The 27,978-nt window shown below is 47.6% G+C and overlaps 1 protein-coding gene across 1 annotated transcript in view; it reads right to left on the bottom strand.

The window, feature by feature from the left end:
• Positions 1–9,770: 9,770 nt before the first annotated feature.
• Positions 9,771–27,978, bottom strand: part of IGSF21 (immunoglobin superfamily member 21) — a 256,770-nt gene continuing 238,562 nt past the window's right edge. The window contains exons 5-10 of the mRNA XM_049772040.1: positions 24,359–24,474; positions 21,466–21,940; positions 11,559–11,644; positions 11,054–11,246; positions 10,688–10,726; positions 9,771–10,001 (exon numbers count right to left, since the gene is read on the bottom strand). Of these exons, the coding sequence (XP_049627997.1) occupies positions 9,928–10,001; positions 10,688–10,726; positions 11,054–11,246; positions 11,559–11,644; positions 21,466–21,940; positions 24,359–24,474 (983 nt within the window). The 3' untranslated portion in view covers positions 9,771–9,927. The remainder of the gene's footprint in view (positions 10,002–10,687; positions 10,727–11,053; positions 11,247–11,558; positions 11,645–21,465; positions 21,941–24,358; positions 24,475–27,978) is intronic.

Here is a 27,978-nt window from a genome sequence, read left to right on the forward strand (position 1 = left end):
GAGACCACCCCTGGATGGGGAAGTAAGGACAGTGTAAGGACAGATAGCTCAAGCTATCCTCAGCTAGTCCCACCCAGGTTTATAAGTAAGACAACCTCTGATTGGGGGTAAATCCAAGTTGTAAACAAATGTACAAAGGAACCAGGGATAATCTTTGTTTTTAGGTAAAATAAGGTGTAACCTAACAGTGGGTTTCCAACCTTTCAATATTCCAACCTCCCCCTTTCAAACTTGGGAGCAGTGTTGCTTTATGGACAGATTACATATGGACAAGGCAGACCCTCCTGCCAGGAAAAGGTAGGTGTCTCAGACTGGGAAGGACACCCAGTGGGCTGGGACTTGGTAAAAGGCAGATTTTATCCAGCAGGTCTTGGGGTGGGCCTGGAGGGGTTGCATTTCTGTCAAGCTCTCAGGAGAGATTTAGTTGCTGGCCCCATGACACCACACATTGAGATATGAACCTCCAGCTCTGTGTTCAGTGCTGTAGGCGAGTGTTTCCGGTGCTGCAGTGGCTCAGAAAGGCTGGGTGGGCTCCCTACTGCTGGGATAGGAAATGGCAATGACAGTCCTTGTAGGGTACTGACCTGTGCCACTCCCAGAGCATTTACTGATAGATTCATTTCATGCTTTGGGGGCAAATGGCAAAGACTCTGGCATACCTATTTTACCAATGGGGAGATTGAGGCATGGAGTGGTTAAAGCAAGTGCCTACACCTCCCAGATAGTAGAAGGCAGAGCTGGGATTCAATCCTAGATAGGGGTCAGGTCACTTGACTGTTCCATACCCCATCACCATGGTCTGGGATTTAGGGGCTCGAGGAAGGATTTTCTTAGCCTCCAAGTAGAGAAGAAAGTGCTCTGGAGGATAGAGTTTGAGGAGAGGTGAGGACACTAGTTTAGAAAAGGACCCTCCAAAGTGCTTTCTGTTCTTGGCCCTGGAACTCCAGGGGCAGTGGAATAAGAGGTGGGCGGGTATGGGAGCCGGGCTGGTAAGCAGCTGGCAGGGAAATTCTGCCTAGGTCGCTGCAGCTGGAGGCCTGGGGCTTGGCCGTGCGTACTGACATTTAGGCCTGCCACAGAGGGTCGGGCCCATTTGGGAAAACATTGCATGTATTTTGCACATCTATTTTCTTCCACCCATCACTCTGGGCTGTCACTCCCTAGAGGAGGCCAAGGGCGTAATCACTGACTTAACGGTTTAAGTGCTTTTAGGAAAACTCCCCCGCGCCAGTCTGCCCTGTGACTCTGAGCTCTGCCACTGTGTTGCAACTAGGGTCAGTGTCCCAAGGCCCTTCTCAGCTTCTGTCTCTCCTCTCAGAATCCCAGAATTCTCCCCTTTTTATCTCCACATTGAATAACTCTCTCTCTCTCTCTCTCTCTCTCTCTCTCTCTCTCTCTCTCTCTCTCTCTCTCTCTCTCTCTCTCTCTCTCTCTGCATATTTTTTCTCTGACTCTAACTACTCTGTCTCCATACACCCCTCTGTTTTTGTCTCTTTCTGTCTCTGTCTGTCTCTATCATTGCAAGTGTGTGCCTCAGTCTCTATCTTGGATCTCTCTCTCTCTCTCTCTTTCTCTCATGACCTCTCTTTTTCTCTCTCACTCATTCTCTCTTTTTAATTCTTGGACCACACCGAGATGTGCTCAGGGCTTACTCCTGTCTATATTCAGTGATCACTCCTGGCAAGCTCAGGAACCATATGTGGATCAAACTCAGATCCACCAATAGAAAGGCAAGTGTTCTACCCATTGTACTTCTTTTGTTTTTGGTTTTGGTTTTGGGGTCATACCTGGCAATACTCAAGGATTACTCCTGGCTCTGTGCTCAGAAATCACTCCTGGTAGGCTCTGAGGACGAACCATGTGGGATACTGGGAATAGAACCTAAGTCAGTCCTGGGTTGGCCACATGCAAGGCAAACACCCTACCACTGTGCCATCTCTCTGATCCCTGTAATATCTTTCTGATCTCTCTGCCCCCCACTCCTGGATCTCTTCTTTTCTTATTTTTTTTATTTTTATTTTTATTTCATTTCATTTCTTTGATCTATTCTTGACCTCATTTAGTTCAGACCTTGGTCCATTTCTGCCTTCAGGGAACTCAAGTGGACTGGAGTGTTTTCCAGAATCCTTTCTCCATGTGGCTCCCTGCTCTGTCCCCTCCACATCTGCTCATGTCTCCTGTCTCTCTTGGATGTGGATCCCCAGGTGGCCTGATCCATGGTGTCCCAGACAGTCCCATGGCTGATCTCCACCTTTGCCTATCTTGGAGCTTTCTCCCAACCCAGCCTTTTCCCAACAGTGCTCCTCTTCCTCTTTCCTCCTTAGTCCCCTTCCCACAGCTAACAACATCCCCCTCACCTTCCCTCTCCTATCTATAGCAATTGGGGCAGGTGGGGAATAGCTCCAACTCTGATCTACCCCCATCCTGACTTCCTGTTGCACCAGAATCTCTACAGTGTTAAGGGTTGCCTGAACTCTGTTGTCCTGCAGGGCCAGAAACCAGGACCCTGTCCAGGGTGGTAATTTTTCCAACACTGTATTCATATGTGTATTTACCTAAACCCACAGCCTTCCTGGTCTTAGATCAGAAAACCTGAAGGGGCCGGCACAGTGGTGCTAGAGGTAAGGTGTCTGCCTTGCCAGCACTAGCACTAGGATGGACCGTGGTTAGATCCCCCCTGAAGGCTCTGTCTTGGCAGGAGCACTCAGAGTCTGTCTCCCTAAGATGAGATGTCTCTTGATGAAGCTGACTACTGGTCTCTCCACCATCCTGGGGAAGACAGGCCACCATCCCTGCCTTGCAGACAGCTGGCTAGTGAAGGAGTCATAGACATCACTGGTCTGCTGTGGTAGATGGGAGCAGAGGAGCCATGAGCTTCTTCTTGGGAGCATGGGTTCCCCCCATAATAAAATGATGGTGTCCACGGCCCTTAATAACATTTATTAAATCAAAAAAATTGTTGTTTAGATAATATGGTCCCAGTAGTTTTGATTTTTCATTTTGTTTCATTTTTGTTTTATTTCTGTTTTTGGGTCACACCCAGTGATGCTCAAGGGTTACTCCTGGTTATGCTCTCAGAAATCGTTCCTGATTTGGGGGACCATATGGGATGCCAGGGGATTGAACCGCAGTTTGTCCTAGGCTAACACATGCAAGGCAGACCCTTACGCCCTATGCCACCACTCCAGCCCCAGTAGATTTAAATTTTATGATTTTCATGTGCCTAATTTTTGTACCTTCACCACCACCAAAGTGCCTAAGACCCTCCATCACTGTCCTTATGCCACTTCTAGTCCCCTCTTTCTGCTACTTCTCTCTTCCACAAGGGTGATAATCTCGTTTTGTAATCAAAGGCCAAGCAAGGGCTTGCCATCATTTGATATGGCCTATTTCCCTGCTTTGTTTCTCTCTCTGAACAGCTTTTTAAGTAGCCTCACACAATGGTAGACCCCCACTGTGTTACTGTGGGGCCCTTAAGTGGCAGGAGCTTCCCAGTGGGTCTTGGTATTTATTCTGCTTGTTAGGTGGCTAGGCCAGATGAATTCATAGAAGCTCATAGATGAAGGCACTATCTCCCCTCTCAGACTGGTTCTGTTTCACTCATCCGTCCTTCCTTTTGTTCAATCCCAGGTTGAGTAAACCAGCCTTTGCTGCCTGCTCTGGGTTCAAATTCCTCAGGTTCAGCGCCTAAACCAGACAGTTGTTCTGTCCCGTGGAACCCCCAAGTCTCTAAGCTGGCTCTCTCTGGTGTGTCTCTGCAGCTGTGTGCAGTTCATCCACTTGCTGCTCAGATATTAATGCACTTCAGGGGCCACTGGAGCCCAACAACCACACTGTTAATAGGGCAAGGCAATTCCAATTTCATGCCTACATGGGCTTTCTTCTATTAAGGCCAAGAGAAGGAACAAATCTTTTTTTTTATTCCTTCAGAAAACAGGCAAAGGCATTGTGTGATGGAGGCTTAGGGAGAATTGCTGGCAGGCAGCAGAGGCAGAGGCTGTGGTGTGGCTCATGTGAGATGAAGCAGGGCTTTGGGGAAGAAGGAAGTAGGTCAAGGAGGCAGGTGGTGTTGTGTGGTTGTTGCCTGCATTTACACTGATAAATAGCTGGCGTCTTTAACATCGGAGAGTCATCTGCTTCCCTGTGGCACTCAACACGCAAAATACAGACCGGCAAATATTTACTGAATGAATGCATCATTTGTTTGTGATATTTTTAAAAGAGAAATCGCAGCAAGGAGTCACTTTAGCTTTCCAGTTTAGATGAGTACGTGTGACATGGTTGATGGGAAACCCAGATTCTGGAACACCCAGTTCATAATGTGGGGCCACCACATGGGCAGAAATGGTCTCTGTATTCACACATTGTCCCATGTAACTTTTTAGTTATTCTCAGAGAGAAGTGGAGAAATAGATGACACTTCTCTCTGAATCCACCTTAGCCCAGACTGGAGAGATTGAAGGAAGACTATCTTGCATGCTTACCTAACATGCTGCCAAGCATGCTGCTTGATTATTGGTGCTGCATATGGTCCCCTAAATACTGCCAGGTGTGCCCCTAAAATCAAAATCGAGCAAGGAAAGCAACAAAGAAAATAAATCTAGGGTAGACTTATGATTTTCCTTGGCCAGAGAGTGTGAGGAAGCTGAGTGCAAGTTCTTTCAGACCTTTGAGACCCTGGGAATCATTTTTTGGGCGTGGGGGTGAGAATCATTTTGGGAGGGTGGGGTGTGGCGCTCAGGGGTTACTTCTGGCTATGCACTCAGAAATTTCTCCAGGCAGGCTCAGGGAACTATGTGGGATGCAGGGAATCAAACCAGGGTTCGTCCTGTTTTGGCTGCATGCAAGGCAAATGCCCTATCTCTTCAGTCCCTACCCTGGGAATTTTTGAATACTTCAGCTCTCTCTGTGGCTCCTCCATCTTTATAGGACCATCCTGCTGATGGATGGGAAACAGGATAATAAAGGCTGCCCTGAACCAACCAGTGCCTAGCTGCCCCTCTGTCTGACAAGCAAGGAGGCAGTCTGCAAGAGCCAAACCTGGCTCAGACCAGCAGCTGAGCAGAGTCCAGTGAGAAATCAGGAACAGCTGTTGTTTAACACCACTGTGTCTGGGGATGTTTGTTATGCAGCATCATTGAGACAACAGATAACACACATAAGAGCCTTGGGGCAGTTTCCTATTTAATCTGCAGCATTCATTCCACCCATAGGACCCATGGTGAGTAAATGAGAAGTGTTTGTGGAGTGACTGAATGTGATTTTGGAAGTACTAATATTACTGTCTGTCTCCCCCCTCCCCACCCCCACTAAATTGTCACCCTTTGCTGATGCTATTCTCCCTGTCAAGAATATTCTCCTCGATTCTCTGCCTGGTTCACCTTTATTTTTAATTTTTCTTTCTATTTGGAGGCTTCCCAGGGATTGCTCAGGAGGTCCAGTGTTTCGTGGCCAACATGTGGTTCAGTGCAAGGGCCTGAGTAAACAGTGGAGCTGGGGACATGTAGTACCACGAATTATGCAGGCATCTTGGTGTCGCTGGGGTCCTCAAGGGTCTCCAGTACATGCCAGGAATTAAACTTGTGTCTGTGCCTATCTGTTGTCTTATCTCCTGGTTGCTTAGCTTCTATTTTTCTTTGAATTTCTGCTCCTTGGCCACCTGTACTCTTTGACCTTGACCTCCTTTCTGCCTTAGGGAGAGAATGTATCTCTTCTGCTAAATGCTCTGGGGAAGAGTCTTTGTGGAATGTTCTTCCCAACCAAGCAATATTGGTGGGTTGGGAAAATGTTTCCTCACTGCATTGGGATCTCTTCTAGGGTGGAATCCATATCTCCCCATCACTGTAACCTGTGTATTTCACATAGGTTTGGGGCAGGGTTTTGGGTGATACTGATTCATTCATTCTTCACTCAATAGTTGTTGAGATTCTTGATGGGACCAGGCTCAGCTGGAAGACATGAGAATACAGCAGGAGAATAAAAGACAGTTTCAGCAGCCCAGGACTAATATTCTGGGGGTGGGGTGGGAAAAGGAAGACAGTCAACTCATGAGAAAGTAGGGAAAGCATAAACTAGCATGAGTACTAGGCAAATGATAGAGAGAGAGATCAACCCTGCTCAATTCAGGGGAGACAATTCCTGACAACAGAAATAGGGAGAGCCAAGGTTCTGAGATAGGCAGGGGCTTGGGAAGAAGGGAGAGATGAACAAAGGGAGAGAATGGGTACATGAGAATGGGGCCAGGCCACATCCTGTATGGCCTTGTGTGTATTTCCTCTGTTTTGGAAAACCATCTGAATGAAAGGCTCCCTGGAATGACTTAGGCTAAGAAAGACCCTGCTGCTAGCTGCTGAGAGACCCCAGAGTGTAGTGAGGGACAAGCAAGAAAGTCTAAAATCTAGATAAAAGATTGAGCCAATGTCCCAGCTGGGAGGAATCTTTATAAGGGGTGAATTCAGCCACAAAGAAGAGAAATGAGCAGGTGTAGATTGAGTTTTGAGTGCCAAGGTCACATACACTTGGATAGGATGGAGAGTGATAAAGAGACTCTTGGAAGTCATTTCTGGACCTGACAACTGGGTTGAAGTTGGGATTATTTCTTGAGAAGCAAAAGATGGGGGAAGAGGTAGGGGCAGCCAGAGTAGCTGATTTTGTAAAGAGAAATTTGGAAATGGGGAAGTTGGAAATATCTATTAGCTCTCAGGTGCAGGAGGGCTACCACAGAAACATGTTGGCTGTCTCGGGATCCCAGGGAAAAGTTAGCATGGTGGCGGGGACTAACAATCAGCCTGGAAATTGATTCACCATCTAGGTCCTGACTTAGGTAGAGACAAAATGACTGTGAAGACAGAAATGGAAGGGAAAGGAGCCACTGGTCATTTTCAGCACTATGAGGCTAGGAATAGGTTTTTTTTGGGGGGTGGGGGGATGTCACACCCTGTGATGCTCAGGGCCTACTTCCAGCTATGTGCTCAGAAATAGCTCCTGGCTTATGGGACCATATGGGATGCCAGGGGATCGAACCAAGGTCAGTCCTAGGTCAGATGCGTGCAAGGCAAACACCTTACTGCTTCACCACTGTTCTGGCCCTGGTATAGGGTTTTTGTAGGGTTGAATTCTGCTTCCAAGAACACTTGCAAGGTTCCAGAGAAATATTGTGGTGGGGCCAGGTTTGTCTCAGTGATGTACAGTCTCTCCTGGCTATAAGGGTTGGGGCAGGAAAGAGCTAAAGACAGATCTCTGCTGCCTTTGCTACAGAGAGGAGGGCTCAGACTCTTTCCTACTCTGGCAACTCTTGTCTGGGAAGTTACATATAAATGAGTTGTGGATCAGAACTTCTCCTGGGGGGCTGGAGTGGTGGCGCTAGAGGTAAGGTATCTATCTGCCTTGCATGTGCTAGCCTAGGAAGGACCACGGTTCGATCCTGGTGTCCCATATGGTCCCCCCAAGCCAGGAGCGATTTCTGAGTGCATAGCCAGGAGTAGCCCCTGAGCATTAATGGGTGTGGCCCCAAAAGAAAACAAACAAACAATAAGAACTTCTCCTGGGATCATAAAGAAAGACCTTGGGGTTAGACAACCAACATGTCTGAAACCTTTTGTTGGTCTTTTAACAGTATGCTTCATGGGTAGAGACACCATGTATCTCTTAGGCCAAGGAAAATTCTTTTCTAATTTTCCCAATGTGTACTGAGCCCATGCAAAACAAAAAAACAAAAACAAAAGAACCTTGCCACACCTGCCGCCCCCTTTTAATTGATGTCTTCTAGCCTTTTTCATAGAACGTTAGAACTTTAATTATTTTGTTCAGCCTCATATTTCTGTATCTTTCTACAAATTGAGAAAAGACCAAAAAAAAAATTTTAAAAATACAAGGAACCCAGAGGCCAAGTGGTCTCAGAAGTACTGAGTAAAAAAAAAGTGAGATCTAAACACCCAAGCCAAAGGCAACAACAATAGAATCAAGAGACCCAAACTATAACAAGCTAAACAGAAAATGAACCTGTTACACTAGTAGTCCAGAGGGTTAAGAGTACAAGTATGGAATGCATGCTGGGAACCATAGTGTGGAAGGTCAACACTGGTGGTGGGAATGGTCCCAATTCACTGTCACTATTTGCCTGAAGTATAACTGTAAAAGACTTGTAATTCATAATAGTCTCAATAAAATAAAAAAAGAAAATAAAAAGAAATGAGTTATTGAGCCTCTGCGTCTCCAGGGACAGACCTGAGCTCTGAGTACAACATTCCCTTTCCTTTTTCAGAATACACAAGAAGACTGCATTTCCCAGCATTACCTGTAATTAGGAGATGTCACATGTCCAATGGGAGGTGGGCTATGGTAACTACTGAAACCAGAATAGGGTTTGCCCTTAAAAACATATTGTGTAGGGGCCGGAGAGATAGCATGGAGGTAGGGAGTTTGCCTTGCATACTGATGGACGGTGGTTTGAATCTTGGCATCCCATATGGTGGTCCCCTGAGCCTGCCAGGAGTGATTTCTGAGTGTAGGGCCAGGAGTAACCCCTGAGCGCTACCGGTGTAACCCAAAAACCAAAATCCAAAAAAAAAAAATAAATACTGTGTAAATTGTATGGGCTTCCTATTGCTGCTGTAACAAACTTCCACTCAGTAGTGGATTACAATAGTGTAATTTCATTTCCTAGCGTCCTCAAGTTTGAAACTAGTGTTAGAGGGCTACAGGTATTGGCAGAGCCTGTCCTTTTCTGGTTTGGGCTACTCAGAAAAGTAGCTCATCTCCTGGAGTCAACTCTTCATTTCAAGATCCCTCTGATTCATACCAGCATACCTCCCTTTGCCACATAAGGTGATGTGCTCTCAGGTTCTGTGCAGAAAAAGCTTTGGGGGTAACCATTGTTTTGCCCACAACAGTGAATTTTAATCCATTTCTCACCCTGTTCTATAGAGTCCAGAGGCCACCTGTTCCTGGGAGTGGATTCTGAAAGGAGGGGACTGCCCATGCCGTGGGCATCACAGGAGCCTCATAAGTGCTTATCTAGAAGCCATCTAGACTCAGTCATCCAGAAGTTGTCTTAGTAATGTCTGGCATAGTCAGAGGTCAGTCTCCTTCCCCTGGGACTTCCACTGATCTGTGAGCTAACAGTTGAATGACACAGGGGACTATTCCCATGGTCTGTAGAAAGTTCTGGAGCATCAAGTTCACTTACAGATGACCTTGTTGATGTTGGCCTTGATTCTCTGACTCGCTTCTGCTAAAGGAACATTCACAGACATGACCCAGGGAGATGCCTTAATTGCACTAGAATGATTTGGGGGTTCCTCTAACTAACACCAGAGAACCTGCTATTTGCTGCCCACTGCCTCCTTAGGCTGGGTCCATCAGAACAATGCCTGTGGTGGAAATGCCAGTCCAGTTCACAGTCTGCCGCCTCCTCTGTGGATCTCTGAGTGTAGACTAGATGACAGAGCTATTCATCCTAACTGTGAACATCCTAACAGACACTGCTGGGGACCAGTGCCAAGATGCATACAGGGTGCATGTTATTTTCATGTTATCCACATCATTGTGCCAGGAGCTGAGGGTGACACTTGCTGCCTTGAGGTGCCTTGAATTCCTGAAAGTGTCTGACCCTTTGACTATAGCAATGAGCATTTGGTGGGAATGATGACCTGTACCCCACCTCCCACCCCTGCCCCCGAACCCACTTTCTTCTCCCCAAAATCCCCTCTGCAGTGATTTTTATGCTAGTGCCAGAGAACATGTGAAGAATGCAGAGCCACAGACCCAGATGGGGAAAATTGTTCTGTTTGTTTTAATCAAACCGATTGAAGAAGCCAAGACATAGACAGAAAGAGACTAAGAACCAGACTGGAAATCGTTTAGAAAAGAAATGAAACTGATGGCGGAGATGTCAGTGCCAATGGGGTGCAGGGCAGGACTAGGCCTTCACGTCAGCTCCAGAACCACTGTTAGGGCGAGCACCAAGGTGAGCCAGATGCCAGCAGGGCCAGAGACGGAACCTGTGAGGGAGGAATGAAGGACAGAGAGATAGAAAGAAGGCCTCAGAGACCATCTTATGTGCCTGATGGCACCACAGAAGTACTACAGCCCCTCAGAGTCTAGCCGCACATGGGACTGGACCCCCTTTCACCCAAGTTTATTGTGTGACCCCATCCTTGGCCTGGGTCTGCTGGGCAACAGTTCCTTAGTGGCCATCAGGACCCTCCAGACACTGGGGTGCAAGAATGTGGACATTCTTATTGAACAGGAAAATTCAGCTCAATTTGGGGAGGACAGAGCTGGCAGGAGGGGAGCAGCATCTGGCCCTTGTGGATGCTGCCCAGGAGAGTGGCCACTGTATCCATCTGTGCTTCCTGCTTTGCTGCAAATTAACCCAGAGCCCTAGAACTTGAGGTCACTGGCTGAACACCCTCCCCTCAACTGAGCTCTCTGAGCCACGAAGGGAGGAGTCACTGAGGAAAGTGAGAGTGGGGGTGCATACTTGGTCTCAAGAGCCATCTCCCTCCCACCTGTTCTGGGGTGTTGGGACTCTCTTCATTGCTTTAATGTCCATATCTGCCCACTTACACCAACTAGAAGACAGTAGTTCGTCCCATGGCAAGGAGAGTTCTGGAAAGAGTATGGATATTATGGGGGGGGGGCATTGTCTAGAGCTCCAGAGCCTTGAAATCATGGGGGCACTTACCATTGGAATCCTCTGTTCCTCTTGGAATGTTTGGGTTTTCTGTTGGGGAGAACAGAGAATGAATACATTGGAACCTGGGGAAAAAAGCCTTCCCACTTCTGCCCTGCCCCTACCCCCCATGCTGAGCCCCAAGTCAGTTGAGACACCCCCTGTGAGTTGTGTGTTCTCAACCCCATTCTACAGATGGAGAAACTGAGGGAGAGTAAACCCTTGCCCCGAGGCTGCTTTGGGGCTCCACAGCTATCAATAATTAGAACTAGGGAACTAAACAGCCTTGTTCTGGGACTTTGCCATGGCGGCCTAGCAGCTCCCTTCTGATTGGGCCCACCCTGCAAGGTCTTCCCAGCCTCAGCAGGGCGCCTGTACCGAACACAATGAGCCGGGTGTGGGTGTCAGTGGAGCCCAGAGGATTCTGGGCCGTGCAGCGGTACATGGAACCGTTGAGCTCTGCGGGCACCCGCTCCAGCACCAACTCCTTCCCGGCGAACTCAGCACTGCCGTCCAGGAGGCGGCTGCCCACCCGTGTCCACGTGAATAGCGGCTCTGGGAAGACTTCATTCTGTTGACCAGAGCAAAGGGGGCTGGAATGAGCTGCGTGGCAGACCTGGACTCTTGGAGCTGACAACACTGTCATTCCATAGGGCTGGAAGGGTGAGAACACTTAACATTTCATTCCATGAGCTTCAGTACAAACTAGCCCAAACAGCACCTGCCATCATTCCTCATTAGAGCCAGTTTCTAAGATCAGGAGAAAGGCTGTGCTGGTGGGCATAGCCAAGGAAGGATCTCAGTGTAGATTGTCCTGGGTTTGGGTGCTCTGTCTTTTCCTTCCCCTCCACACCCACTTTTTGAATGCTCAGAGGAGGCTGACCTGGAATCCATGGACCAGAATCCGTACAGTGTCTCCAACCCGGGCTCGGCTGGGTGTCATCATGATTTTAGGTCCTTTGGGGGCAACTAGAAGAAGAGGAAGATCAGATTAAAGAGGTGTCAGCATATGTGTATATATGCAATTTGTTGGTTTTATTCTTTTTTTTTTTTTTTTTGAGTGAGGAGAAGAGGTGTGGGCTGAGTGAGGAAAGGAGGTGCTGAAACCAGAGATGGAAGAACTGACCTTACCTATGGTCAAGATTCCTCAGTTCTCTGTCATGTCATGGAACTGGGAGTGGTGAGGGGTAGATTTATTCATTCCCTGATTCCCAAATCCACTAATTTCCTGATTCATGTATTTCTTCATTCCCTGATTTCTAGATTTATTCATTCCCTGATTCCCAAATCCACTAATTTCCTGATTCATGTATTTCTTCATTCCCTGATTTCTATATTCACTCATTTCCTGCTGCTGCATTCATTGATTCCCGGAGGCCTGCATTCACTCATTCCCCAATACATGTATTCATGGCCACCCACTCATTGCAGTGTGGTAGATCCTGTGTAAGGAGCTGGTGAAGTCAGTGGGGCACAGAGTATGACCTTACCCATGTATGGTTCATGCTCAGTGGGGTTTTGGCAAAGCCTGACTAGAGAAACCAGAAGGTTGGTGGAGTCAGGATGCCTAGGGAGGTGCTAGCCAAAAGGTCGTTCAGTTGCCAAGCGAACTCCTAGATGCAAGAATATGAAGCACCCTAGACGCTCCCCTGCACTAAACCCCTGTCATTCTCATTCCCACTGTGCAGCTAAGTTGACAGAGGCCATAAGGGACAGGGACTTGGTTAAGGTCACACAACAAAGAAGAGTCAGGACCAAACTTCAAGCTTCCTCACTCCTGTTCTAGAAATTCTGCTACCTGCTTAGCCAGGGAGATGGTTCAGAGGGTTAAATGCATGCTTAGCATTCAGGAGTCTCAGTTTGACCCTGGGCATTGCATGAGCATGGGCACCAAGGGCCATAAGCTATAAGTACAGAGCTGAAGATAGCCCTTGGACACTTCCAGGTGTGACCCCACACTCTAATCCTAACCCTAAACCAAACCAAGCAGCAAGTCTTCTAAGCAGTTAATCTACCCAATGAAGATTTTATGGAATCTCAGCAGCTCAGCTCCTCCCTGGGGCCAAGTCTGTTCTCTGCTTCACTTCTCCAGTGTCACTTCTTGTCCAAGCTCAGACTGGTTCTCCCAAAACATCATGGATTGGAGATGGAGCAATAATGCAGCAGTAGGACATTTGCCTTGCACATGGCTGATCCAGGATGAATTTGGGTTCCATCTCCAGAGTCCCATATGGTCCCCCCAAAGCCAAGAGCGATTTATGAGCACATAGCCAGGAGTAACCCCTGAGAGTTTTTGGGTGTGACCAAAAAAACCAAAACAAAACAAAACCAAATAAAAAACCCCACAATGGACGGATTAGGCCCTGGAAGAAGGAGTTCCTCTCCTCAAGTTTTAAATTTGGAAACAAAAGCCCATGAGGATAGGAGGATTTCTCCTGGGGACTCCAGTGTCCCCTGATCATGCTTTCCAACCCAGAAATCTTGCCCCACAATCATTCCATTATTTGTTTACTGACTTCCTCCCTCATTCAACAAGGAATTATGAGTCAGCCTCATAACAGGCTTTGGGAAGTACAGGGGATGTTGGGTGATTATTGAGAGGAAGCTGCTGCTTTGTGGGGTGACATGGACATACAATCAAGTCTGTGAACCAAGAACTCTGAGGGACCAAGAGCATCCAGCTGAGTGGGTAGAGAATGCTGCTCAAAGTTTCTTCCATGACTGGTCATGTCAACCGAGACAGGAAGTTCATTGTGGCTCACGGAACTCCTAAAGGCAGGTGTGCTGGATAGTCAGGGTTTGGCCCTGAAGTGAAAGCTAAAGGTAGACCCTATAGAACTTCCTGGAATGGAGGGAGATATATAGGACTTTTAAGGGAATGCCAGGCTGTACCATTTATTTCTCCCAGCTAAGGAGAAAAGCTTGGCCTCACTGGCAAAGGTTGTTGTACATTATATGACTATAACTCAATCATGAACAACTTTATCTATGAAAAAAAAAGGACAACTGTAGAATGAACAACTTTGTAACCAAGGTGTTTAAATAAAAAAATTAAAAAAAAAAAGAAAAAAAGAGAAAAGCTTGGCTTCAGGCCCTGGGCTGGCCAGGGATCTCCCTTTCCATCCTCCCAGCTCCTTGAGCCTCTCCTCCCCATCAGACTCGCACAGCAGAAACCAGAGCAGCCTGCAGCTGTGTGTGTTCTCCAGGGCACTGCCAGTTTCATTCTCAGAGAACAGACCAAAGGACTATTAATTCATCCTCAAGCAAGACAGCTGATCCGCCCCTGGGGCTGAGGGAGTGGGGTGGAGGGAGGAGCATAGTCTTTCTGGAGGAGGGAGGTAGGAAGAAAGGGGTTGGTTTTCTGCCACTGTTTTCCTCCATCAGGAGAAAAGAACACTGGCCTGGGAGTTTCCAAGAAAGTCCTGGTCTTACCTGTGTGCTTGGACAAGTCACTTTCCCTGGTTTTCCCCAATGTGCCAGGGCTCAGTGATAACAGGCCTTGCTGTTAGGGATACAAGGTTTGGTTGGGGGGTAAATTTGAAGGCCAAATTCCCTATCTGCCAGGAATTCTACTGACCAAGTGCTCTGCTGGGAGCTTATGACTGAACTCATTAAACCTTCCCACCTTTCTAGGCAGTCCCTGTAACAAAGTGAAGGCTTAGGAGGGGATAACCAAGTTGCTCTCACTGCCTTTACTCAAAGGCAGTGAGTAGAGGGGCCCTGTCTAGGCTTATTTGCTTGGCTCTGAACTGCTGGGATTTGTTGCCTGCTGGGGTGGCCTTGTCAGCTGCAGCCAGCAGAGGGCAGGGCCAAATCTCCCGGTCCTGGAGAAGGTGAAGGACAGGCAATGGTGAGATCATTTCCTTACTGTCCCTGGGACCCCACACAAGTGGTTTCAGCCCTAGGCCTGAGTCTCTACTTTCCAAAGAGAGAGGGATCGGACAGCAAAGAGAGACCCAGCCATCAGCACATGCCAGGTTCGGCCTATCACACCCATCCTGGTTACTGCAAGGAATGTTCACTGGGCAGGCTTGCTTGAGATCACACAAGGAAGTGACAGAAGCAATGTTTGATGCATGGAGGTCTCCAGAGGAAAGTGGGGAACCCAGTGGCTTCTTCCATTGGAGAAGTCTGTCTTGTTTCTCTGGAATCTGGCTTCTGCATGCAGATAACCCCAAGGGTATACGGTGTAGAGGTGTAGGAGCTGCTGTCTCTTTTTCTGGGTTTCATTCTAGGGGGTAGCCACCAACTCTTGTTTAATAGCTGGTTCCTCCAGCTATCATGCTGGCATCAGGATGTGACTCCAGAAGTCTAGCTAGCTGCAACAAACCTCATGCTTCTACAAAAACCCTGAAGCCCACTGGCAGCTTTCAAATCCTAGGCTCCCTTGCCTACTCCTAGAACATACCAAGAAAGAATGTGCTCATCCCCTGGGCTTTTACTCCTCTAATGACCTGGGCACAGAGAAGAGCTAAAGTCCAAAGGCCTGGGCTGAGAGGGAAAGAGCTTTCTATATTTTGGCTGCATAATTTGGATGTGGCAAGGCAGATTGTAGGGCCTGTTTTCTTGTCTGTCCATGAGGACAATAGGCTTATCTGAAACTGAAATTGGGGGACAGATTAAAGAACTATGGGTGTGTGTCTGCTCAGGCCCAAAGATCCTGATACTAGAAGCTACTCTCATCTCTCCAGAGCATTCTTCTGTAAGAGTGGACTTGTGAGATCTCATGGAAAATTATAGATTTCCTTCAGGAAGTCTGGGTGTTCACTAAGATTACTACTCACTCATCCACTCATTTATCAATCCACTTATCAATCCATCCATACATCCATCCATCTATTCATCATGGGCCATCTGAGCACTCATTCTATTCATTCATTCACCATTCATGTTATCATCCATCCATCCATCCATCCATCCATCCATCCATCCATCCATCCATCCATCCATCCATCCAAGCATTCTTCCTACCCATTCATCCACCATCTCTCACATCATCACTTCATTCATCCAAGTCTTCATGATGTCTAGTCATCCTTTTCTTTTTTCTTTTTTTTGGTTTTTGGGCCACAACCGGCAGTGCTCAAGGGTTACTCCTGGCTGTCTGCTCAGAAATAGCTCCTGGCAGGCACAGGGAACCATATGGGACACCGGGATTCAAACCAACCACCTTTGGTCCTGGATCGGCTGCTTGCAAGGCAAACGCCGCTGTGCTATCTCTCCAGGCCCTAGTCATCCTTTTCAAACCCCATCAATCAACATCCCATCCACCCACCCCCTCAAACATTCATTTTATCCATTCACCTCTCATTCCATCATATTAAACATTCACTCACCTAGCCAGTGATCTACATTCCACCCATTTACCTACCTATAAGCCTTCCTATTCATTTCATCTGCTCTATACTACTCATTCTTGATCTGTGTCAAAGAAAATGTAGGGTAATGCTAGAGATACCATGAGAAGTAATATTTGTAGCATTAGTTACTCTGTCACCATGCTAAGCACCTTGTATACTCCCTCTTATTTACTCTTCACAACCTTTGATTATTAAATAAATATCTATCAAATAATATGTTAGGAACTATTCTGAGTCCTGTGACACATGGCTCAGGCAGAGAAAGACTCCCACCCACATGCAATTTAGATCATATGTGATGCTTAGAAAGCCAAGCAAGGCAAGGAGTTGCTAGGGGCTAGAGAAAAAGAGTGTTTGATATAGGCTGTTCAGAGAAGAGCCCTCTGAGAAGAAGATTTGAAGAGAGATATGAAGCATGAAGTGATTGAAGTGATCTGGTTTTAGATCATTCTAGGCATAAAGAAAAACCAGTGCAAAGTCCCAGAGGTGGACCTGAGCTGGGCAAATAAATTCAAGGCAGAGCAATGAGGTCTCTCTAGCAACAGAGAAGAAGCAGAGAGGAGAGTGACAGGGGTGTTCCACTAAGGTTTGCTTTTAAATGTGATGACAATGATACAGGAAGATACACCATCAAGTACTCAACTTGTCCAATCTTAATACATGGTAGTAGCCACATAACCACTATTTCAACCTATTCTAGAATGTTCCTGTGACTTTAGAACATTCTCTGATGTCTCTTGCCAGTTCCTTTCCACTCTCTACTGTCTTCATCAGTAGGGTCAGACATGAGGTTTAAACAGTGTGGTGTGTATTCTTTGCTCTCTGGCTTCTGTTTTCAAACATTCTGTTTTTTAGCTCCAGCCTTATTGCTGAATGTGTCAGGAATTCAGGTACCTGCATCAGTGAGAAGTTAAGTGTCTACTTGAAGGCTGTCATCAACTATTACTCAACCGCATCTTTACCCAGCCACTTTCCAAGTTATGGACATTTGGGTTACGTAAAGCTTTTGCTGATGTCTTTATAGATAAAGTTGCTGTGAATGTTCATATCCAACTCTGTTTAAATGTAGCTTTTCCTTTCTCTTGGTTATATATTTAGGAGTAAAAAAATATTGGGTCATAATGTTAAAGAATGAGAGAAGTAGAATGCCTGTCACAAATACAGGCAGGGGTGGGGGAGAAGGGGGGCATTGGTGGTGGGAATGTTGCACTTGTGAAAGGGGGTATTCTGTTTATGACTGAAACCCAACTACAAACGTGCTTGTAATCATGGTGCTTAAATAAATATTTATTAAGAAAAAAATAAAAAAATATCGGGTCATAAAGTGGGGAATACTTTAATCTTTTAGGAAACTACAATCCAAAGTAGTTCAGCTGTTGTATAGTTCTACTAGCAATGCACAAGAGTTCAGATTGCTCTACATTTTTTGTTTTTGGGGGGTGGGTACACTAAACAGTGCTCAGGGGTTAGCCCTGGTTTTGTGCTCAGAAATAGCTCCTGGTAGGCTTGGGGGACCATATAGGATGCTGGGGATTGAACCCAGGTCAACCCTGTGCAAGACAAACGACCTACCAGCTGTGCTATCACTCTAGCCCTGTTCTACATTCTTACTGGCATTTGGCATTATCAGTCTTCCATTTTAGCTCTTCTGCTGATTGTAAAATGGTACCTGAGATCTTAGTCCTTCATCCCTGATGACAATTAAGTCTTGGACATTTCTCCATGTGGATGGGGACACTTGTGTCTCTCCTGTAAAAATGAGTTGCCTTTTCATTACTGACCTGCCGTCATTCTTTATGCATTCTGAATACACACCCTTTGTCCCATTTATACAGGAGGAGATCTCTCTCAGCATGTCGTTTCATTTTCTTAAAATTGTCTTGAGCAGAAGATTTGAATTTTGATCAAGGCCAATTTGCCAATTTTCAATTTTTCATTTAGTGCTTTCCGTGACCTCTTTAAGGAATCATTGCCTGCCCCAATGTCTCAAAGATACATTTCTGTTTTTGTTCTAGACATTTCCGGATGTTGGTTTTATGTTGCGATCCATGACTCATCTCAAATGAATGGTTGTGCATCTGTGAGGTGGAGGTCCAGGTTCATTTCCCCTTTGGGTTTATTCACTTCTGCGGGGCCATTTGCTTAAAGAGAATTCTTTCTCTCATTGAACAGCCTGGGGGTCATTGTCAAAAATCAATGGACTCTCTCCAGGCAGGACTCTTTCCGGACTCTGTGCCATTCCATCAATCTTCCTTCTCCCATTGGAGGGCTTTACCTGGGAGGGGATGGTGTCTGTGGGTCATAATCTGATTTATATTTTAAGAGATCAATCAGGGGAGAGAACAGCCCTCTTGGGAGGCTGGAATAATAGAATCCAGGCATGAACAGGCAGTGCTCAGATAGCAGAGTTAGAGAGGAACCAGGGGGATGCTAAAGGTGTGGGATTCTCAAAGCTGAGCTACCAGGGCTTGTGGAGAGTTTGGAGGTGGGATATGGGAGAAGCGTAGAGAGAGTGTATTCATTCTAGGGTCCCATTTGGCTTACAGAAACCCTAAAGCCTACTGAACTGAGGTTTAGAGCTTCCCAAACATCTTTAGGGAAGGAATTCTGAGCCAGGCAGATCTTTCATGCAGACGGAGCAGAGCAGCAAAGGACCAACCCCAGCTGACCTGCATCATTCCCATCAGATGCTTAGATCCTGTGTCCTGAGGTCAGCACATTCTTGTGCTTTCACCCCATGGGGCATGTGCAGTCAGTCCCTTTCTAACAATGTCATCCTCTAGTGCCACATGAATCTACTGGAAAGGATGGAGAGTCTGGAGCAAGAGGGTAGGGGATATGGTAAGATGGGAGAGTTGAGAGGGCCTAGCTCAGGGCCTGGCCTAACCAGTACTTGTGAAGTGCTTTTGGAATGGGAGCAAGCAGTACCCAGTGGTGGGGTTTCCCCATGACAGATGGATGCTTCTGGGGGTGGGGGGGGCACAGTGAGGAATGATTGCACAAAGAACTTGACTTTGCATCTTCTCCATGTATCTTTTGGGCTGTCTGAGTCATGACTGGGGCCCATGGTAGTGCCCCCCCCCTGCTTACTGAGCCTGACATGGGCACTCCTGGTGCATAGCAGACGTAGAAACACTAGCCATTATCACTCATTTCTGGGTGAGCAGTTGTATGAGGGGAGGGCTCAAAGGACAAATGAAGAGTCTGAAGGGGCTTTGTGGTTCAGTGGTTAGCTCAGCTCTAGGAGAGGCCCTAGCAGAGCCATCTCAACTGCTTTGGATGTGATGGTTTAGGAAAGGGGTTTCCCCACTATGAACCTATCCTACTCTTTCATGAATGGGGCAAGTTGCATTTTTCTGGGAAGGTGGGGCAGGAGCATGGCAAACCTTCCTGGCTTACAGTGGCTGCTCTAGTCAAGGCTCCTCCTCTGGCATTTGGGGTAGAAGTAGGGTTGGGGCACTTGCTGAAAACAGGCTCTGCTGCAAGTTGTAGCCCTGAACTGTACTGACCACTGTACTCTATCCAGGAGAGGGCTGGGAGCCTGTGCATGACCGCAGATAGGCCTTGTCTCTGCTGGATATTCCAGGTATGCTGGTAAGGCTACACAGGCTAAATTCCAAAGGATTTCAGACGGGGAAGATAGTGAGAGTCAAATGCCCATTGTTCCATTCTTGCCCGAAATAGTCCCAAATTTGGCTAGATTGGTCTTGGTTCTGGGGAAGAAGTTTCTCTATGTCCCCACTCCCTATCTTGAATTAGTGGGAAGGAAAAAAAAAGGGTCGAGTCAGGACTTATGGTTCCAGTTTGGAATGCAGAGGGAGATGAGAGCTCTCCTGGGCATTCAGTTTCCTGGTCATGCCAACCTTCCCTTCTCTAAACAGAAGATAAGGTCAGCATTATATTCGGAAATAGTCATTGATCCCTATTGATCATGTATTCTTTTGTTGCTTTTGTTTGTTTTATTTTGTTTTGGGGTCATACCCAATGGCACTCAGGGCTTACTTCTGATTCTGTCCTCAGAAATTACTCCTGACAAGCTCAGGGTACCATATGGGATGCTGGGGATCCAACCTAGGTCGGCTGCATGCAAGGTAAATGCCTTCCCTGCTGTGCTATTGCTCCAGCCCCGTTCATATGCTCTTAACCTCAAGTTGTCAAAGCTTTCTGTGACCTTTAGCACCCCTAAACCACTGGGAGACCCCATCTTCTTGTGACTATGGTCCCTCGTGGTTTGATCTCCTGAGCTTTGGGTCTCTCATTCCACCCAGGAAATTATGGTCTCCTCTTTATGTTCTGACTGGGATCTAGAAAGCCTTCTTGACCTTCTGGTGACCTGCCTAGACAACTACAATGCTTTATAGCCTAGGGGTGAAGCACAGGCCCAACAGGGACAATACCCTTGGTTCCATTTGTCACCATAAAAATAAAATTCATGTCTGCTCCAAGTGCTGGGTGCACTTCTCTTGCTCAACATGGTACCTTGGAGTCAACTTAACTAAAGAGGTGAAAGACCTATAAAAAGAAAACTACAAAACACTGCTACAAGAAATAAAATAGGAAACAAGGAAATGGAGACATATACCCCGTTCATGGATTGGGAGAATTAACATCATTAAAATGTCAATACTCCCGAAAGTATTGTACAGAGCCCAGGGACATCCATGCACCTGGCCAATCTTGAAAATCTCCCACTTCTAACACAGATCCAGTAAATTTCTCACTTTCCACCTTCTTGATCCTGTTGGTCCTAACTCCCTGAGCACTTTGTTTTCTGATCCTCTCTCTATCCAACAATCTCCTCCAATTTACTGAGCTTCAGCTTCCACCCAGAAGACATACTAATGCCTGCTCTTAGTCTCCCAAATTCTCCAAGCCAGCTCAGCAAACTTCCTTGACAACTCCAACACTGGAGGCCACAGAGAGAGCTCAAAGGGCTGGCACCCAGACTTTGCATACAAGAACTATCCCTGACACAAGAGCTATCCCTGGCATTCCCCCAAATACCACGGAGAGCCCCCAGGTCCCCCAGGATTGCTGAGCGTGGCCAAAAGTCAGAAGAAGAAAAAAAAAAAGAATGCTGACTCTGGGTGAAAAGAATGGTTCTAATGGTAGAGGACATGAACATTATGTGGGGAGTTCTGAGCTGGAGCTTCATTACTGCATGACCTGCTAATATCTATTACCAGGTATAGTCCTGGTGGTTCTGAAACAACTAAGTTCAAGCATTGACCTGCCAGGTCCAGCATGGAGCCATTGAACATTGCTTGGGATTGAGTCACACTCAAGTGGCCCCATGAAAATTCTCAGAAGCTCAGCTCTGATCTCTGGGCCAAGTTGGCTTTCTGTCTTCCATCTCCATGATGGTCAGCAACCTTGAGACCCTGCCCCAGGTCCCCCCAACCCCTTGTCGCTTCACCCTTCAGGCCTTACCCAGCGTGATCTCTGCCTGCATAGGCATGGACAGCGCCGGGTGCTTGACCTCACAGCTGAAGAGGGCCTCATTGTCAATCTGTGGGTTGAGCGTCCAGGTGAGCAGGGCACGCACCTCCACGGTGCCATCGCTGCCCGGCGTGTGACTATGTCGCAGGAAGTAGACAGGCTCGGTGCTGTGCACCCAGCGAGGAAACTCACGGCTCACCACCGTCTCCGGGATGTTCTCAGTGGTTGGCTGCAGGAGGACACTGGGGTTCTGGGTCAGGCCCCGGGAGGGGCGCTCCGTGGAAGGATGCCTGGCCCTGTTCTCAGCATCGAGCAGAGACAGGGACCTCTGCATCTTGGTGTCATCCAGGTCCCGATGTAGGAGGCTCCGGAAGGGCCTGCTGTCGTGGAAGGGGCCAGAGCTGGAAACCGGTGGCTCAGACAGGGGCACGGCGTCAATGGGCTCCCCATCACGTTTGAAATAAACCTGCAATTGCAAGAAGGATGTGGAAAATACTGGGTGGATGCATGTGACATTCCCTGTTCCCAGTGGACACTCAGAGGAACTGGGCATGGCTGCCAGTTCTTCCAAAGCCCCTTCCATCCAGTTGGATCCTCTTCTATTTCGTCCTCCAGTACCCCAGCACCCCAGAACCTTGAGTCAGCTCAGCTCCAATGGGGATATGCTCAGAGCCCCATGTTACCTGCTTACTAGTGTGTGAACCCCTTTGAGTTTCTCAGCTTAAACGGGGATAGGAACTATTCTGACACCATTGATACCAAGAAATAAAGAGTAGGAACAAGGGACCAGGCCTACAAGGAGGTGCTCCAAGTCCAGGGGGCCTGAGCAAAGTGGGAGAGACAGCAGTGGAAAAGCAGGGAGGAGGAGGAGATACGGAGAGAGGAGGAGGACTGTTTCAGGTGGCCCCTTTGAATCTGAAGGTGAAGCGAGGTGTTTATGTGGAAGGGAGGGAGGGGGCAGCCAAGCCTTACTTTCTCTTCACTTTCTTCACTAATGGAGAATTCAAGTTTTGAGCTGCAGCATTTAATTTAATTTGCTGTCTTTTTATTTTGGTACATGTACCCAGGGGCCTGTGAGGATTGGGGTATTTTTTTTCTTTCTTTCTTTTTTCTTTTTTTTAATAAATCAGATAAATAAATCGATTGGAGACAGGGAGAAAGGAGGGCAGGAAGCAGCTCTCTGGAGCTGCTGTAGGAGGGGGGGAGGGAGAAGGCAGATGTGGGGGTAGAAGAGGAGGAGGCTGGCTGGGAGGGCCTTGGGGAGAAGAGTGGGAGGTGGGGGAGTGAATGGGATGTGGGATGGGAAGAATCTATCAGGGTGGAGTGCCAACAAGGAACAGTTTCGAAGGCACATAACAGTCTGCTTTGGGTTCTTTTTCTTCCTTCCTTTTCTTTCTTTCTTTTTTTTGGGGGAGAGTGCTTCAAAAGCAGGTTTGTAATTTATATCAAAGAATTCTTTCAAGTTTTGATGTCCCAGGCAAATGTAAGCTGCCTGGAATGTGGGGGAGATAAGGATCGTTTGCATATATTTATAGAGAGCTGGATATTTTAGGGCCAGCAGCAGGCAGGCACGGGAGGGAGTGGGGGGGGGTGTCTGTCCCTGTCCCAGGGATGTGGCTGTGGGGTCTTTCTCTGTATTCCGAAATCCAATTATTCCACAGGGGAAAAACTAGCCTGCCTGGTTTCAAGAAGGCAGACCTCTTTAGAGCCCTAAAGTAGGAGATGTGGGGCTGAGTTGGTCTCTCAACTTACTGGCTTCAGAACTATCTTTTGACCTACTTCTTCAGGATTCCATAGTGTGGGTAGAAGGAGGGAGAGATCCCTGACTCCTGTCTCTGTACCTTGGTCCTACCCCACTATTGCTCTGGCTTCTATACCTGTTTATTACTCTCTTCTGGGACCTCTAGGCCTAGTTCTGCAGGTGGGGCTGGTCTGGGTGTCTGCTACAGTCCTAGGCTTTATATACATATGAGGGGGACAATTAGGGACCAAAACAAAACATTCCCTTTGCCTCCCCACTCTTTTATCTCCATCTTCCTTCCATCATCCTAGAAACTATGGAACACCCACGGTACAAACAAGGTATATGTCTGACATGGACCTTCGGTCCATAGATTCTCATGTTGGGGCCCTGAGACCTCTGGGTTCCACTGAGGAATAGCAGTGACCACTAAAGGTGACCCACTTTCCTTTACCTCTAAGTGTTTTCCGCCTCAGGCTTCTGTGTTTCGTCCAGGGCCGACTAGCCTGCTGCTTCTCAAAGCTGTGAAACTTTTCTACTGCCTACTCCTAAACCTCCTGTCAGAACTGAGATGCAGAGGGAAGGAACTTCTGCTCAGGTTGCTTGGGCATATGTCATTCAAACCTGCTCTACAGACATAGACATATCGGACTCCTCAGAACCAGCAATGATGGACTTTAAAGCAATGAGGCTACAGTGAATAAGGACCAGGTCAAAAAGAGGGTTCCTTCCCTTATCTCCCTCCTTTCCCACTCCAACTCCCTTCTGCAGTGGGCTTGAAGCCAAAGGTAATGGACATGACCTCAAATCTGCCCGAGACCTGTTTCCTGTCCCCACTCTCTGGACCCTGGTGATCTTCACCTTACTCAGGCACTGGGTGGTGATGTGCTCACTGCTGAGTGCCATAACAATTGCTCCCTTGATGCAGTGCTATGATTTTGGGGTTCAGGAGATGTGGAGGTTCTTAGCAATTGGGAGAGCAGGAGCAAGAGGTTCATGAGAATGTCAGGCATATGAGGGCCAACAGGTCTCTCCTGCCTCCATTTTGCAGCCTAGATACCAGGGGGATGCCTGGTCTGGACAATCCACAAAGGAGAGTGTCCACAGAGATGAGGAGAAGCTGGGTATCTTGGGGGTACTCACCATGGGTGCTGGTTTCCCTCCAGACACGATGCAAACCAGAGTGAAGTTCTGAGCTTGGTAGCGGCTGAAGGGAGCCGGAGTGTTTGCAGCCACCACTTCAATGGACGTGGGAGGAGCTGCCCAGGGAAGCACAAGGAGATAAAGCTTAACGGGAGGATACAGACTGGTTTCCTGAAGATCTCAGAGGGGCTCTTAGGGGCAAATGTTGCATAAGCTCAGGGTGCCACTGATACTAAACTGTAGTGAGAAGTGTCCCTGGTGGAATAGACAGGATCTGCCTTCTGCAGGGAACTCACAGCCTGATGAGAAGATGTACAGGAATACCAGGATTAAATGCAAAGTGCAGATCCAGGAAGTAAACCAAAGAAGCCAGAATCTTGGGCTAAGCGGCTTCTGCCCAAGACAGGACACACGTCCCATTCATTGAGCCACAAAAGCAACCAGAGGTGGAGGACAAGCATGGAAGGTGGAGGGAAGATCATGTGCAGAGCCTAAAGGATCGTTGAGTTAGAACACACACTGTGCACATAGTAGGTCTAGGTTCAATCTCTGTATAGCATATTTTCTTGAACACATTAGGAGTAACCCCAACCAAGAACTAAGTCGGGGACAGCCTCTAAGCACTGTTGGGTGTGACCCTCAGCCCTAACCAAAAATAATTTATTATTAAAGGCTAGGACAGGGGAAAACAGGCTATAGTGTGGGAATAGAAACCAGGAGGATGTGGTGCTTGGTGGGGTGGGGTGAGGCACAGTAGACAAACATGTGGGGCACAGAACATGTGACCTAAGATGGCAGCTGGGACTGTCAGGGTTATGCCAAAACCTTTCCCTACTCACTCATAGGGGTCCATCATGACATTTTCAGGGATTTTGTGAATGTGGCTGAACAGGTTTGAGCTTGAAGCAGGCTGGGTGAGTGGGTGTCTTTATACTATGGAAGTCACCTTCACCATTACTCCCACACATGAGGGGTATGTGGGTCCATTTCCTTCTTCCTGACCCCAACTCTGATCCCTGACCTGTCTTCCCTGATCTCCAACTCTGTGTATTGAGCAGGTGGAGTGTGCTTTCCTCACTGGTGTTGAGCACAATGGGGAAGCGAGCAGGGCCTTGTGGCCAGGCATATTGTGAGGAAGAGATAGGAAATGGGGTGTGAATTTAGAAAAATAGGGAGCTTAGATTCAGGTGAAGCAGTCCAGTAAGAAGTAGGTACCTGGAGGGATAGATTTAGTGCCTCTTCCCTTTCTTTCCAGAAGTTGACATGACATCATTTCCACCAGGGAGGTAAAAGAACAACCTCACCCCTTGCTTCTCTGCTCTTCCTCCTCAACCACCACCACTGGCAGGTCTGCTCAATCCAGCACTGCCAGGCAGTGCGAATTATCAGCAAGGGCACAAAGGAGTCCAAATCCCAGCTCGATCACCACTAGTTCCATGCTCTTGGGTAAATCCCCAAAGCTGAGTGCACCCCCTTCTCCCCCAACATTGTTCAGCGAAGAAAATACACCCCGTTGTTTCTGCAGGCATGCTCCAAGGGAAAGCCACTAATGGATAGGGAAGGCCTTCGCACATGGTAGGGACTTATTGCTAGGATGATTCCTTAGCAGCAGCAGGACAGGAACCACCCGCCTCTTCGCATTCCGCTTGAGAAAGGCTGCCAGCTCTGGCCCTGGGCCTTGGGCAACAGCAGGGGAAGGAGAAAATGAAGACCTGGGTCTCTCCTTCCTGCAGGAGGTGTTCACTCCAGTTAAGTTTAATTAAACCTGACAAACATTTCCGGAAACCTACTAGGTGCTGGGCAGGGTGCCAGGTGCTGGCTGTAGGCACCCAGCACTATAACAGACGCCGAGCGAAGAGGAGGGCCGATTCTGACGGGGGCGGCAGACTCCTGGCAACTCTATTTTCAGGTCTAGTGAAAAGACACCAGGTAGGAACCATTCGCTCATTCAGGCAGCCAACACACGCTGTCGGTGAGGGAAGCAGAACAAACAGGAAACAATGGGAGAACAATAGACAGAGAATTGTAATTAAGTGTAAGATCGTCTGAAACAGATGGTAAGTGGGGTAGGATATCCGAAAGGGAAAATCACACCAGAACACTTCAATTACCCAGAAGTCTTTGATTCTGCAATCTTAACTTTCCGAAAACTCGGCAGAAAACTTGGATTGCCCAGCAAGCAGCAGCGAGGGTTAGGTGGATGTAGGAGCCAAGAACTGTTTTAAGACCTTACTGCATATAACTTCATGCTTTTCTCTTTCTTCATCTACAAGAAGGTATCCATGTTCCCATCTCAGAGATGGGCATTTTTTTTTTTGGACTTTGGGCCACACCAGGCTGTGCTCAGGGGTTACGCCCGTCTATTCGCTCAGAAATCGCCCCTGGCTTGGGGGACCATATGGGACAAAGGAGGATCGAACCATGGTCCTTCCTAGATCAGCCTCATGCAAGGCAAATGTCTACCACTGCACCACCACCTTGGCCCCAATGGGAACATTTTAAAGGGGGAAATGACTTGCTAGGCTCATGGAAATGGTGGGTGACAGAGGTGGGATTTGAGCTCAAACAACCTGACTCCAGTGCCCAGACTCCTACAAAGCAGTGACACTCAAATCTTGGAAAGAAGAAGAAGGAGCTCTTTCCCACTGGCACCTTGTACCGCAGTAAATACCGTCAGTGAGAAACATTGCCTGACTGTGTGCTTCTTAAGAGATATGTTATAATCCAGTGCCCTTGAGGGCTGTGGCTAAGTGTGTCTACTTCTTGGTTGTCCCAAAGGTGAAGGTTATCATGCTGGTGTGCTCAGTAGAGAGCACTGCGAACATGCAGGGAGAAGTATTTCTTCCAGGAAACCTACTGACTCAGACCTCAGCAGGACACACCTTTAAAATCCTTTAGCCATTTATTGTTTCTTACTTTTATAGAGCAAATAGACATCAGACTTCTAAAGCCCTTCTCGTGGGCTAAATAGAGCCAATGACCTACCTAGTAAGCCAGAAACTATCCTTCGACAAATGTATTTATTATTTAGTTTGGGGCCCACAACCAGCAGTGCTCAGAGCTTTCTCTTGGCTCCATACTTAGGAATCACTCCCGGTGGATGAGGGGGACCGTATGGATGGCAGGGACTGAAACCTGACTGCAAGGCAAGTGTCCTACCCTATATTAAAGGGGGCACACCTATAAATGATCAGGGGTTATTCTTGGCTAGCTCAGGGGACCATTTGAGATGCTGAGAATCAAACCTGGGCCAACTGCATGAAAGGCAAGCATTCTACCTGCTCTGGTCTCATCGGCCTCCCCTTTTATAATTTGATGAAGCAAAAAAGATTTTTATTGCCTGGAGGTGAGTTGATACGACCAGAAAGGGGGAAGCCGCTAAACTCTACTGGAACTCAAATGCCAGCACCTATCTCTGACTGTCTCCTGTGCTGTGCTACATTTTTGGCCTGGTTTCATCTTGTGTGTGCCTTCATCTGCGCATGGCTAGCCTTCCCTAGAGCCTGATTTCATCCAGTGTGTGGTTTCATCTGCACACAGCTAGCCTTCCCTGGGGCCTTCCCCGGAAGAGAGTTGATACGCCCGGAAAGGGGGAAGCCGCTGAACTCTGCTAGAACTCA

The sequence above is a fragment of the Suncus etruscus genome, chromosome 4, assembly GCF_024139225.1.
Source record: "Suncus etruscus isolate mSunEtr1 chromosome 4, mSunEtr1.pri.cur, whole genome shotgun sequence".
Lineage (NCBI taxonomy): Eukaryota > Metazoa > Chordata > Mammalia > Eulipotyphla > Soricidae > Suncus > Suncus etruscus.